This window comes from Clavelina lepadiformis, chromosome 8 (assembly GCF_947623445.1).
Source record: "Clavelina lepadiformis chromosome 8, kaClaLepa1.1, whole genome shotgun sequence".
Classification (NCBI taxonomy): domain Eukaryota; kingdom Metazoa; phylum Chordata; class Ascidiacea; order Aplousobranchia; family Clavelinidae; genus Clavelina; species Clavelina lepadiformis.
The window spans coordinates 916,325-929,918 of NC_135247.1; the positions used below are offsets into that span (position 1 = coordinate 916,325).

A 13,594-nucleotide genomic window follows, 5' to 3' on the forward strand; every position below is an offset into this window, starting at 1 on the left:
TTGACCTTTTGACGGCCAATTTGTCGCCGGTTAATTTGATCGCCGGCCAATTTATCGACGGTTAATTTCATCGCCGGCCAATTTACGTCACGGTTAATTTGATCGCCGGCCAATTTGTTGCCGGTCAGTTGTCCACTACCAGTTGTCGCCGGTGAGTTTGTTCACGGTCACTTCTCGTGATCCCGAAAGTTTTTGCTTAAACAACGCTCTTGTGACGTGGTTATTTGCAATTCAAATTAAATTCGTTAAGCGGCGCGTAAACCTTGAATGACTGTCCAAGTTTACGTCAAGGTCACGCCAAGTGTCAACTTTGGAATACAATTTTCCGGCTATTTAGTCACGTATATAGTTATTATTATACGCCAGATGGCGTAAGAGAGCAATAACGAAAATTGAGTTTTGTTTTGTCGACGCTTTATACTTGCGTTTGTGACGATAAAGAAAAAATAAGGCAACGTCGCATTTCAAAGAAAGTTGTTATGATGTCATAAATCTACCGTAATTTTGAAGGTAGACAAGGAACGAGCAAACACATCAAATTCCACGGCTCGATGAACAGCGAGATTCCGTGAATAAACAAAAAGATTAAAGCGAAATAGATTCGACCTCCAACCAAAACAACCGAGCACGCCTTGTTTGTGGATTCATTTCCATGCGAAAGCTTCAGTGGACTAGGAATTGAAGATGTCTGTGCTTATGCGGGTCGTAATCGGCAATACTTTAGAAGGCTTCACATGGAGCTTCACAAAAGGTGTCTAAAAGGTTCACGCCGTAATAAAAGGCATTTACAAAAGGGTTAGGTACATTGCACTGTATATTCATACAAGGAATGCCACAGAACATGTAACATCGCAATTCGGAGAGAATTTAAAAAGAAAGAATTTAAGGGGGCGGCTGGCGGTGTAGCGAACCGTACTCTGCTATTTTACGGATCGTTCCACATCATAAAGAGACGTTGATTGCCAAGCACCGGTTTGCGACAAAATACACAGAGGTTTTATGAGAAAGGAGAAAGAAACACTGGGTCTGTTATATATCGGCATCGATCGAACCACGCCCGTCGCACTCTGACTGCAATCATCGGGAGGACGTGAAAGCAGAGTTTGGAAGTTTCCTCAGTTTCAGTTTGAACCGATAGCAAAGGTATGTTTTTGATTTCTTATCATTTTTATTCTTTGTTAACGGGATTGTTACGTAATATGAAGATCTTTACCTGATATTGTCGCCATATTCACTTCCAGTTTGCAAAATACTGTCAATTTCATTTGTATAAACAGCTGTACATAGGCTTTATACAAAGTTAAATGGAAAGACATTGGCCGGTCTAAGTTTTAAAAATATTAACGCGTACGGACATACTTTGAATATTGATAAACCAGCGTTTTTCTGTTGGAGAGAAAATTTTCAACTCTTAGTCTTAGACTACAATAAACGATAAATAGATACTAAAATACTGTATTCTAATTTTATTCATGCGCTTACTTGCATCGCTAAAACAGAAATATTATATAATATACAATAGCTATAATATAATGCTTCCAACCATAACCATAATAAGAATCCAAATAATAGCGTTTATGGAATTATAAGTTAATGTTTTTACCAAAGCTATCTCATCGCACAAAACTATCCCGAAGTATTAGAATTGACCTCAAATTCCAACTTATTTCTGCGCGGGTTCTTTTGAAACTTGCCAAGACTAACTCATGTTTCTAAACCATATTTGTGACGTATGTGTGACGCAGAGGCGCTACAACGTTGTTTGCTGATGACGTATCGGCCGAACATAGTTGCTTGTGCCAAAGCGAATAAGTTGTCTGTTTGACGCAGCTTTGCGTCAACAAACTATGACGCACAGGTATGTTAGATGAGGACATAAAAGGCGTAAATTTACTTAATGACTGCGTTAGGCTACTCTGCCGGTGATATCAGTTTAACCCATGGCAGTGGAGTTAAGCTTTAACCAAACCCCGTTTGCGAAGTACAACCAACAAGTCCGCTTTTATGCTCGGTTGATTTGATATTTCTGGGAAAATATCTGCTCAGAGTGGCGTAACCACCAACCCATTCTTACGTCACAATAGCACGTTTCGCGTTACAACATATAATTGTGAGGGTTCAAAATCTTGCACGTAAATGTCAGGGTTGCCAACTGCCTTAGCACATTTTTAACCCTACTTGCATAGAAAGCGGCGGCAATTTACCATCCATAACCTCCTTTTGCGTCAACGTTCGGCTTCACCGCCTTGGAGTCACGTCGATGTTTGCCTCGAACTTGTCCAGGTTCTCGGGAAGCTTTGAAAGTAATGTGCGTAGGTGGAGAAAATATTTTACAAGAACTGCAAATTTCACTGTGACGTAAAAGTGTTTTTTCTGATGCGCTTCCTGTAGGTTTCTTTGAATACCTCTACCATAGATATCTTAAAGGACGGTTTGAGTAATTTAATACCAAGAGGAAATTGACTATTAAATTTTACTATTGATGGATGTCTTTTAGCCAGATATTCCTTTCGAAGCACTTACCATATAAGGTATTGAAAGGCCGTGACCAAGAGCAAATATTTTTCACTTAAACACCGTTAGTTTGCTTTCTGGCTCTTGTTGTTTCAACTCTTGTGTTTGAAATTTCGATCTAGATCTTCGTCTCCCAGGTAATTAAAACCTGCTGTTACTGCAATTTTTCCAGCTGGAACAAAAAAATAAAAAATAAAAGAAATTGATTAGATCCACAAAGCTTTAAATCTCGAACTCTGTTTGCAAATCACGTTTTCATTTTTAACTTTGCACCGCATCGCAGTTAACGTTTATTTGTTCATGGCGTTGCCGCGGACTTTAAGTTATGGAGACGCTTTGTTTGCTTCTGTCAGCGCGAGTGAAACTCAGGTCAACGCTCTCCTGCTTTAAGCGTCGAACCCCAACGCGAATGACATGAATGGAATTGAAAGATGATTCCAAAACTTGTCAACTTGTTTCTTGGCTGAAATGACCACCAGCTTCATCAGTTGTCTGGTGTTCATATTACGTGACACTTGTCATTGTTCAAAGCATCGTCACATAATAACAGCAACGTTGCAAAACATTATGGTCGCAACAATGGATACATTTTTCCGCATGATTAAAACCTTATACCGGAAATCATGATTCATATCACGCAGGTGTCAATGAATTGCATCACGAATTTTCACAAACGTGATGACCGAAAACTTTGTTTCAAATAGGGTTAAATTCGGGCTTCGTCCATTTTACTTATGGCTTTATAATGAACGATTTACAGTGGGTGGGTGAATAGCTTCAGCTTCTTGAAGGGTTCTAGCGAAAGGCTGCTTTTAAATACGGCTGAGTGCTTGTGCTTGTTGTACATATTTGAACATTATGAGTTAAAGTCGCTGTGATTTTAGGCCAGGTGCAATGGTCATAAAGCTTATTTTTGCCCGGGCGACTTTGTTTGAAAAACTCGATTGAAAAAAGTAGTTTTCTGGGCGTGACCAGTTTGTCTGCATTTCATAAAGAGCTCCCAGGTGAATGCAAACACGTACTTGGTTTGACCCAATAAGAGAGCGATGATTATTCGCTTGAACTAACCTTTTAGTGAATGGAAAACTTCAAGCGTAGTTTACCGCAAAGACATTGAGAATGAAAGCGGGGAACTGGTAAAAACCGGTTAAAACCAATTTCCCAGCAACGAAGCGTGCAAAGAATCAACTTGTCATTATCATTGCTCGCTGTAGCGTGTCCCTATGACTCGCTGAATCGCAAAACTAAACAGCTCCTTTTATAAAAGGTGAAACCAGGATTAAAGGCCTCAGCGCCATAATTTGCCCCCGACTGCAGCTTCAACCTGACTCCATAAACGATTGTTTCAGCAAATTCAAGCGAAGGAACGAATTTTCGACAACGACCACCACAAAATAACAAGCTGCTGTCTATGTCCAGTTAAAAGTACAACAATCAAAGCTTAATGATGTTCGTCGATATCTTTTTCAAAACCGAGGAACAGTTTAAAATGTGTATGTGTCAAATTATATGAAATATATTTCTCATTTAAATGCCTATACTTGCAGATAAATCATAATGCCGAAAGCACGCCCATCAGCTTACAGGAGAAGCGTCGGAAAGTCCAAGGAAACGAGCTTGGTCGTAGTCGATGCGTAAGTTCCATATCCAGCTATAAAGCATCTTCATTGAACATGTTGAAGACATATGTTTAGCTGCATCCTAACCGCGATGCTTTAATCACAACCAATCGATACTCGAATACTAATGCAACACTTTGCAATACTATTACATCATACTATATCAGCACGCAATACCAATTCATACTTTTATCACATAATCTTCCTCCAGGAACGTCAAAGTGATGAAGGAGGGTGAGAAAGATCAAATGAAAAGACTTAACAACAGGCTGGTCAACTACATCGACAAAGTTCACGACCTCGAATCAGCCAATAGGCTTTTGGCAGCAGAAAACGCCAAATTGCGAAAGCAACAAGCCACGCCAGAAACGGATATCGCCGCTATCTATGACGACGAACTCCAGGTAGGAAGTGTCATAGGTCGGCCCTTTACAACTAAACCCTAACATCCGAATTTGTTGGTTAAAAGAACTTGTGCTGGGAAATTATGTTGTAGGTTACCGGGACCTTTGCATCTAATTCGTTTTATAGCAACCGTTGTGTCTGTTTGATCACGTTCACATAGTCATTGTGTTCAGTTCATCCCATTGCTTTGTCACTAAACATGACCAAACAATTGACCTTCTGACCTCACAAGTGACATTGATCGTTTTATTTAGCGTTTGCGTGAGAAGGTTGAGAACTTGCAGGTGGACAATGCTAAACTGGAAATCGAAAGAGACAACCTCGTCTATGACTTGGAGGACACTGCAACAAAGTAAGATATGCCCAAATATGGATTCGAACGCAATCACACAGTCTCACGATCACGTATGAAAATGCGTGATAACGACAATAACAAAACCGACTTGGACTTGTATAGTGCAAGTGGAAAAACAGTTGCCATAAATAACCAACAACCAACTTTTCTCAGTCGCAATAAACGCAAACATCATTGGCATTTAACAATGCCTCGTAACGATCGTAAACTAAAACGATTGGAATTCTATAATGTGTGCGATTAAATAGGAAATTGATATCTCCAAATTATTGGATTTCAAAGCGGCAGAAGGCGCGTTTTCAAGGCGACTGGTTAAAATTTAACAAAAATCAAACAAAATCCCTACTTCACTTAAACAAAGGCACTATCTCGTGGTAAAGCTTCCTGATTACTACGTAAAGCCGAGTTTGCTTTATGACGTTCATCCTTATGTCACAATCGGGAGAGAGGCAGGTTAATGAGATATAATGAAAGGCCAAACCCGGTCGAAATAGCCGGCAAAAAGCCACAGTGGGTTGTAAAGTGAAGTGGCATTTACACACTAAACACTAAACCCTCTTCGCTCTTCTATGTGAAGAGTTTGCAACTTGGTCTGTGCGTTCGTCTCAACGTCGTTTGTTTGCGCATGCGTCGAACTCTAAAGGTCAACAAACATACCAAGCATTTTGTTCTAACTTCAAATAACATGTCGCTATTTTAGGATTGGAAACAAGCCCAGGGCAAGCTGCTTTTACGATTTTAACATTTTAACAACTTTTCGTTTTATCCAGACTCGAAACAGAGAAGGAAGAGAACAAAGAACTAGAAGAAGAAGTGAAAAGTCTGAGAAAGGTAAAACTGTCGATCAATCTTTCATTGGTCACTCCGACTCAGCTCCAGCTCTTTGTTGACATCTAGCGGGTAAAATATTTTCTTTTAACATATTTCCATCTTTAACCGGAAACTCTTACAGGACGTTGATGACGCAACAATTGAAAGAGTGAACCTGGAGAGCAAGATCGAGAATCAACAGGAGGCAATGGATCTTCTGAAACAAGTCCACGAAGCTGTAAGTACCGCTTCTTTTAATAAGTTAACAAGAAACGTTTGTGGCATCATAATCCAATTGATTACGTCAGGAAATGGAGAACTTACGGCGACAGATACAACCGGTGGAGGCGCCACTGCTGAGCGCAGAGCAACCGTCGATACTTCCAGATTTGAACGACGCCATCCAGAACGTGAGGAAGCAGTACGAAGCGTTCAACGCCAAGTCCCTTGAAGATCTGGACTCGTTCTACAAGGAGAAGGTAAATTTCGAGATCGTTGTCAAATTTTAAGTCAGTTCGATTTCAACCAAGTTGTTTAAAGATTAAGCGTCAACAAAGTCTACTTCCAAAAAGTCAAAGTCAATTAAGTTGCAAATACTGTTGTCAAGTTCAAAGTCAACTTTCAGGCTCACCTAACAGTTTCCGTTAACCTTAAACTTTTGTAGGTTGAATCACTGAACAAACAACTGAAGGCAGCCCAAGAGGAGATTCGGGATCTGAGAGCAGATAACAATGACAAGAGGAAGAAGATTCATCAACTCGAGATGGAACTGGAATCGTTGCGCGCCAAGGTATTATTGCATGACAACTAACCATTATGACGTGGAAAGCATTTGTTTTGGATCATTTAGTCCAGAAAACTTTAATATGACCTGGTGTTTGGCAAGCTGTTCGGAGCATGCGCATTCATACGTTTAGTCATTCGTAGAGGTTTTGTTTAGTTTGTGAAGTAGTGTTCTAGAATTAAGTAACAATTCTATTCTAGAACGACACCATGGAACGAAGTGTTGAGCATTTGGAGGATCGCTTGGAAAGAGAGACGGCCGAGAATCAAGATTTGCTTAAACAGCTACACACCGAGCTTGACAGTACCAAAGAGGTCAGAGCCTGCGCATGTAAACTAGATTAGAAGGTTGTTTCATTTCACCACCTAACCAAATAACCAAATGTCAAAATATAGAGATTAAACCAGAAATAATTTGTTGATCTCTGTGACTTGTTTGCTTGTTTTGTGTCATGCTATAACAGTGAGTATAGCTGTGGGCTTAAGACTGTATTTTGCGTTGCGCGGAGTTAATAAATAGCGAAAAATAAACGACATGATACCCTTGGAAACGATTTAAGGATTTATCCCAAAACCACGATTAATATCGTTTAGGTAGCGTCAATGTTACCAACGAAAGAGGTGCATTTAAACGCTTTAACGTTATTTGGTAAACGTTGGCGTTAACATAAATACTTCGACATACTAACATTAAGTCTACATCGTTAAAGCGCAAAGTTATTTCTCACTCTAACCGTCGTAAATAAACTTTAACATTTCACTTTCCCTTTCTCCTAACCTTATATCCCGTAAGTTCCAGTCTTCAACAACGAAGTCTGTCTGTCCGTCTGAAACGAAATTTGCCGACGTGTGTTCGACGTATGCTGTGTTTGTTTTGTGCCTGGTACGAATTTATTAAAGAAATTTGAATGCATCAGTTGTGCTTTAGGACTTGGGCAAGTATCTCCGGGATTACCAGGATTTGAATTCACTGAAACTCAGCTTGGAACAGGAGATTGCGATCTACCACAAACTGCTCAGCGGAGAAGAAACGAGGTTTGATTCCTGATTGGTTTGTGGCTCAACTTTGTCTACATTATTACATCATAGTCGTTTACACATGCTGGTATGTTGTATAATCTTACAAATGACGTCATTTAACAGGATTGGAGAAATCGATACAAAGGTGGAAGTGACGAAGACCATCCGATCCAGAAGCTCATCTCGATCAAGCTCGTCTTCTTCTTCAAGGTCGTCATCACGCCACTCTTCTCCGGAACGGAACACCAGTGAAATTGTGGAGGAAATGCTGGAAAAGAGCGAACCGCTAGCTAGCGCTCCAGCCAAAGAAGCCTCCACGGTATGAAGAGGCCGTGAGACTGGAATGTTACTTTTTGGACAGGATAATCAATAGCATAATGTGCCTCTATATATAATCATATAACGACCTACTAATCAAGTATTATTGAAGTGAGAATGTTTCAAGAAAGTCCGTCAGTTTTTTATCAGTCTATATCTATCATTTTGTACTTGCAAAATTAGACACCCTCATATGTTACGCAGCCTGTGGTGTGCTTATGACAATACTTCAGTTCGCTAACGCGCTAATCAAGTCATAGCCGCCAATCTGTCCTGTCTTGTTGTCGGAACAAATTCATATAATTCAATTGTTTAAATTACCTGCTTGCGTCCAATCAAAGAATTGTTTTGAAATACACTAATTATGCTGGACATAATTTTGCCACGTTGCATGCTTACCAACAGAAAACTTGCTTGTGTGTCTTGACTAAGATTGTATGGAAATGTAAATAAACAAGTTTAACATATAGCACATTTGGTCTTGCATTTTTGTCAGATTCCGAATGAAAACGATTGTTATTGCAAAATCACACGTTGTTAGGATTTGTAATGACGCGGACTTAATAAAGTCAACTTTGTTATATTAATCTTACTACCTCCTCCGACAACAAGACACAAAATCGTTCTAACTTAATTTTATTGAAACGAAGCCACACTCAAAACACAAACTGCTTGTGACTTTGAATACAGGCTTTGGCTTGGTAAGTAAATGGTTTTTCAGCCACACATGCCCGGATAGTTACGTAACAATGAATGACACGGTATTGATGTATTACACTTGTTACCTGAGCTCATTCAATCGTGACGGCAAGCTCTCCTAATAGCGCTACCTTTGGGCCACGTCTACAATATCGATTTAATTTAGCCGGCGGACCCACCTAAGGCTGCTGAGAGCTCCACACAAGAAGAAACGCTCGATGAAATCAAAACAGAATCCAGTGATGACAGTTCGGATTCAGATGACCAAAAAGAAGAATCACCTCAGGCAAAAGGGTCGGATGCAGAAAAGCCTGAGCAGGTTACAGTAGAGCGTGACCTGACACCTGGGGTCAATCTCTGACGTAATTTGCTGAAAAACCAATCATTTGCATTTCAAGCAGTATTTCTTTGCTTGAAGTTGTATCTTATTTATACATACTGCTGAAACATAAATTCATTGAAGATTGCACGGGATGAATTTATGTTGAACATTTTTAAAATGAACAAAAAAGGGCTAAACCTCCCGGGATTCGGCCTCATTTAATTTGTTTATTGAATTGTTCAAACTAGTTTTGTTGCACTCCTCGTAACAAGCAACACTTTCTTCAAGCATTTCATTATTCTTCATTCAAACGTAATTAAGTTCGGCATTTACTGAGTAAATCCATTGCTTTGTTGAAACGTTAGAGCGCGCATGGAATCTTACGTTTAAATCGCAGTAGAAAGATATTTCACTTAACTATTTATAGTCTGTTAGATGAAAACAAAACTACTCCATGTCTTAAATCGTTTTATTTTTAAATTTCTCTTGCAGGGCGTGATCTCAGTCAGCTGGAAGGTCAAGGGCGGCACCGTGCGGCCATTTAATCCTTTCCGACCGGCAGAAGACGCCGAAGCTCTTCACAAAGCAATGAAAGGATTTGGTGGGTGTAAGGACACAATGTTGTTATTTTTAAAAGCTGTCTGATAATGATCGTCTAACTAATAGGAACTGATGAAAAGACAATCATAGAAATCTTAAGTAACAGGACAAAGATCCAGCGGCAAGTTATTGCAAGGGCATACAAGGACAAATATGACGATGTAAGAACATTTTTTTGTTAAACTTTGATACCTTGCTTATAATCACTTAAAATGTGTACTATTTGATCACGTTCATGTTGATAACTTATTTTTGTTTACATATTTTTTTATTAGCATAACATTTCAAAGCATATCCAGAGTGTTTTTTTTGTGAAAATGTATAAGTCACTCATAACTAAGCATAATAGTCACTCATGATTATTTACACATTTCTATTTATGCGAATGCATATATCTTAGTTGTTTTCACATCTTTTTCGTTGGAGATTTCTATATTGTTGACTTGTCTTCTTTATTTTTATACGTATCCATACTTTCTTTATACATTGATATAATTTCATCATTTTACGCTAAGAATACCACAAGCATTGCTTGAGTATCACAACTGCAGACTGCTTAGCATAACCCAGCCTCTTTTTCCAAAATTCCTTATAATAAGAAGCAAGTAACCTATTCGGCAAATTCAAAATTGTAACAAGAGCGTTTCCCCAGGATCTTCTGAAGGAGCTGGAGTCTGAATTGGACGGAGACCTGAAATCAGTTGTCCAGCATTTGATGTGGAGACGAAGTGAACTCGACGCTCGAGCAATCAGGAAAGCAGTCAAAGGATTAGGCACGGACGAAGCGGTCCTAATCGAGATTCTTTGCACCCAAAGCAGTCAGGAAATTGAAGAAATCAAGAAAGATTACGCTGAAAGTATGTTACTTTTAAAACTCCCGAGAGTCAAGCTAGTTTTAAAATTTTTAGCTTTTCGTTTAAGCATAAATTCTGTTAAATTTCACTGGTTGCTTTTTTAGTCTTTCCTGGGCGGAATCTGCAACAAGATATTGAAAAAGAAACCAGCGGAGAATTCAAAAAATTCTTGGCCGCCATTTTGGAATGCGCAAGACCTGTTGACAGTGGAACTGTGGTATCGAACCTTGCAGAGCAAGATGCCAAGGTATCTCGCGCTATTAGAGATCTTTTATCAGAATATAAGCGCCAACTCCATGTGGTTACGCATCTTGTTGCAGGCACTCTACGATCTCGGAGTGGAAAACTGGTCACCATCTAACCAGACTTTCCTTCAAATTTTTACTGAAAGAAGTTATCAGCATCTATGGTATGTATTCAAGCAATGTTGGATCAAACTCACGAAAGATGATCTCTTAAAAACTATTGAAAGAGACTGCAAGGGCGACATTAAAAGAGGATTGAAAACATTAGGTAATATAATAGACATCATACAAACCCGTTAGCCATAATAGCAAAATACAGTATGACATATTACAATAGGGTAATTACTAGGGCCATTTTTATTTTGACCTAAAAAAATTTTTTTTTGACTTTATTTTTATCAAATTTTGACTTTATTTTGACCTAACGAAATTGCTTATTTGTAGCGGCCACAGTTCTTCCTCCAGTTACCCAAACATAATATTTTGTCGATTTCAGACCCAAACGTAATATTTTGTCGAAAAGTCAAGGTGTTTTATGGATTATAAAAAGTGCGTCGTGTTTTTTTGGCGATAGATTTAGGTAGCTTGTGTTATTTTGTCCTTGTGAAAAGGGCACTTTGCCTCGATTTTCTCCGCATGGTAAATTCTAATAAACAGCAAATTAAACAGGGAATGCTTGTTGTTGCTCCAATCCAGCTTGATGGCGTTTACTTTTCCTGTGGCTTTCAACAAAATACTTTTTATCGCACTTCACTATAACCTCGCAAAAATTGCACCTTAAATCACCCCCGGGAGGGGATCACGACATATGGCCGTGAACAAACTCACCGGCGACAACTGGTAGTGGACAACTGACAGGCAACAAATTGGCCGGCGATCAAATTAACCGTGACGTAAACTGGCCGGCGATGAAATTAACCGTCGATAAATTGGCCGGCGATCAAATTAACCGGCGACAAATTGGCCGTCAAAAGGTCAAAATTCTAATTCACTATCTAGTCGCTATCTAGTCACTATCCAGTATGTGTATTGCAGTCAAGGTTGCCACTCGTAGAGTTTTTTGGCCCCTTGTAGGGTAAAAACAAAGGAAATAGTTACAAACAAATATTTACATATCATATACTACCATCAACTTAAACACAATAATTCAGCACTTGCACGGTCAATTTACCTCCCGGTCAATTTTCATTCCGGTAAGTCTGTTCCCGGTTAGTTTGTTCGCGGTCAATTTACATCACAGTCAGTTTGATCGCGGTCAATTTACGTCACGTTCAGTTGTCCCCGGTGAGTTTGTTCGCGGTCATTTTCCCGCGGCCATATGTCGTGGAACCCCCCGGGAGTTGCATTAAATTCATCAGAAAAATCTCGACAAATCTGTCTAACTTTTGCTGAAGACGATTTAGCTTGCTTAGGCATTTTTGTATTACAGAATGTCAGTAGGCTATTCCTAAAATCCAAACTGTTGATCTTCGAAAATACCACGTTTATGAAGAGGAAGTGTTTTATAAGAATTATTTAAATACGTAACAATGAATAAACAATGGACAATTTGCGATAAAAGTTACTGCTGATCCAAGTGGGCATTGTGACTTATTTCCTGCTTTTATGGGTTAATATGGTTTAATTGTGTCGCAGTTCCTGATTTACAATGCTTCCACGAGGATTTTTACAAGAATTACTCTCAAGAAACACAAAAACTTTGTAAAAAGCCATATTTTGACAAATTTTGAGTTTATTGAAAATTTTGACTTTATTGTAAATTTTGACTTTATTTTGACCTATAAACTTCTTAGAAACAATCCCCTAGGTGCTGAAAACAACTTTATTCTTTGATTCATGGTCAGACGAGGTCCTTAAAAATTTTTGACTTTATTGACTTTTGCGGGCCCTAGTAATTACTAATTACCGGTATGAAAATTTTTATTTATTACGATTTTACAATAACAAATTAACTTTTTAGTTCGATTTTCAACGTTGCTTCCTCCAACTTACTATGCTGTGCAAATTGATGACACATTCCAGGTTAGTGAAGGTGTTGATTGTAAATAACCGGTAACAGTCTGTTTTAAAAACTTTGTTTTACTGCAGGGCAGGGAGGACAAACAGCTCATCTACATGATCACCACCAGGAGCGAGATCGACCTGATTGACATTGGAGAGGAGTATGTCAAGATCTTTAACAAATCACTGTCTGAGAGAATTGAGGTCAGTTTATGGAATACCAAGATTTGGTCACTTGAGATTCTTCATCAAACTTAGATTTGTCAGTGTTAGCCTAGGCCCTAGAGTGTAAAAGGCTGTAATAATTGGATTGTACACAGTCTCGAAAGTAGAATTACATTGCAACTAATCTGTTGCATTAGCCAATAATTTTGATCATAAATTGTTGATTGGTTATCATGGAAGTTTTGTCTTTCAGAGCGAGACATCAGGTGATTACAAGAAAATGCTCTTGGCCATAATCAATTAAGTTTTGAAGGCTTTTGTACATATTGCTCAAAAACAAGATTGATGTATTGTCTCACGATTGCTGCTGGATTGCCATCCGTTGGTTCCCTTCATATTACACCATAGTAATAGTTTAAAGTAACTGCAATATACTCTGCATATGTGCTATGTATTCACTTGTATACTATACCTTGGCTTTCACACTATATTGCTGCACTTGTCTTTTTGTAACTGCCAAGTATTACAAATGTAACCAACTATATTATTTCATGAGCATTTCTATCCGCAAGTAGCCCATAAAAATCCAAACATGCATTTGGGATGTGACACATTCTCGTTCAGCCCGCGGCGGTAACTTAATTCGAAAATGGTAACTTAATTCGAAATGGGAACGATTAGTGGACTAGGTTCGATATCCAAGGTCGCTGTCGTAGTAAGTGTTCTTTTGCAAGGTATAAAGAGCACTTGGTTCAGTGATCCCGTTGAAAAGTTCCAAATTGTGGCAATACAATACAAAAGACAGTGCCCTTGTCTTTCGTGAATAGACAAGCTTGCTAACCCGGGCTCTCATCGAAAAGTTTAACTTTGTTCAAGTTGAGGAA

General features: G+C 38.9%; 1 protein-coding gene across 3 annotated transcripts; it reads left to right on the forward strand.

Annotated features, from left to right (window-relative positions):
* Positions 1-937: 937 nt before the first annotated feature.
* LOC143469334 (uncharacterized) lies at positions 938-13,307 on the forward strand. Of its 3 annotated transcripts, none has more exons than XM_076966990.1 (20): positions 938-1,143; positions 4,062-4,148; positions 4,345-4,537; positions 4,793-4,890; positions 5,664-5,724; positions 5,846-5,941; positions 6,012-6,182; positions 6,368-6,493; positions 6,688-6,801; positions 7,415-7,521; positions 7,630-7,825; positions 8,690-8,842; positions 9,338-9,446; positions 9,512-9,606; positions 10,098-10,302; positions 10,404-10,546; positions 10,620-10,812; positions 12,505-12,566; positions 12,633-12,749; positions 12,964-13,307. In XM_076966990.1, exons 2-20 carry the CDS (start codon positions 4,072-4,074, stop codon positions 13,012-13,014), a joined length of 2,367 nt encoding a protein of 788 aa, XP_076823105.1. In that variant the 5' UTR covers positions 938-1,143; positions 4,062-4,071; the 3' UTR covers positions 13,015-13,307. The 3 variants fall into 3 exon arrangements, with proteins under 3 accessions (XP_076823105.1, XP_076823107.1, XP_076823106.1); XM_076966991.1 differs by lacking the exon at positions 938-1,143 and adding an exon at positions 3,798-3,939; XM_076966992.1 differs by lacking the exon at positions 8,690-8,842 and having other exon boundaries at positions 942-1,143.
* Positions 13,308-13,594: the final 287 nt, after the last annotated feature.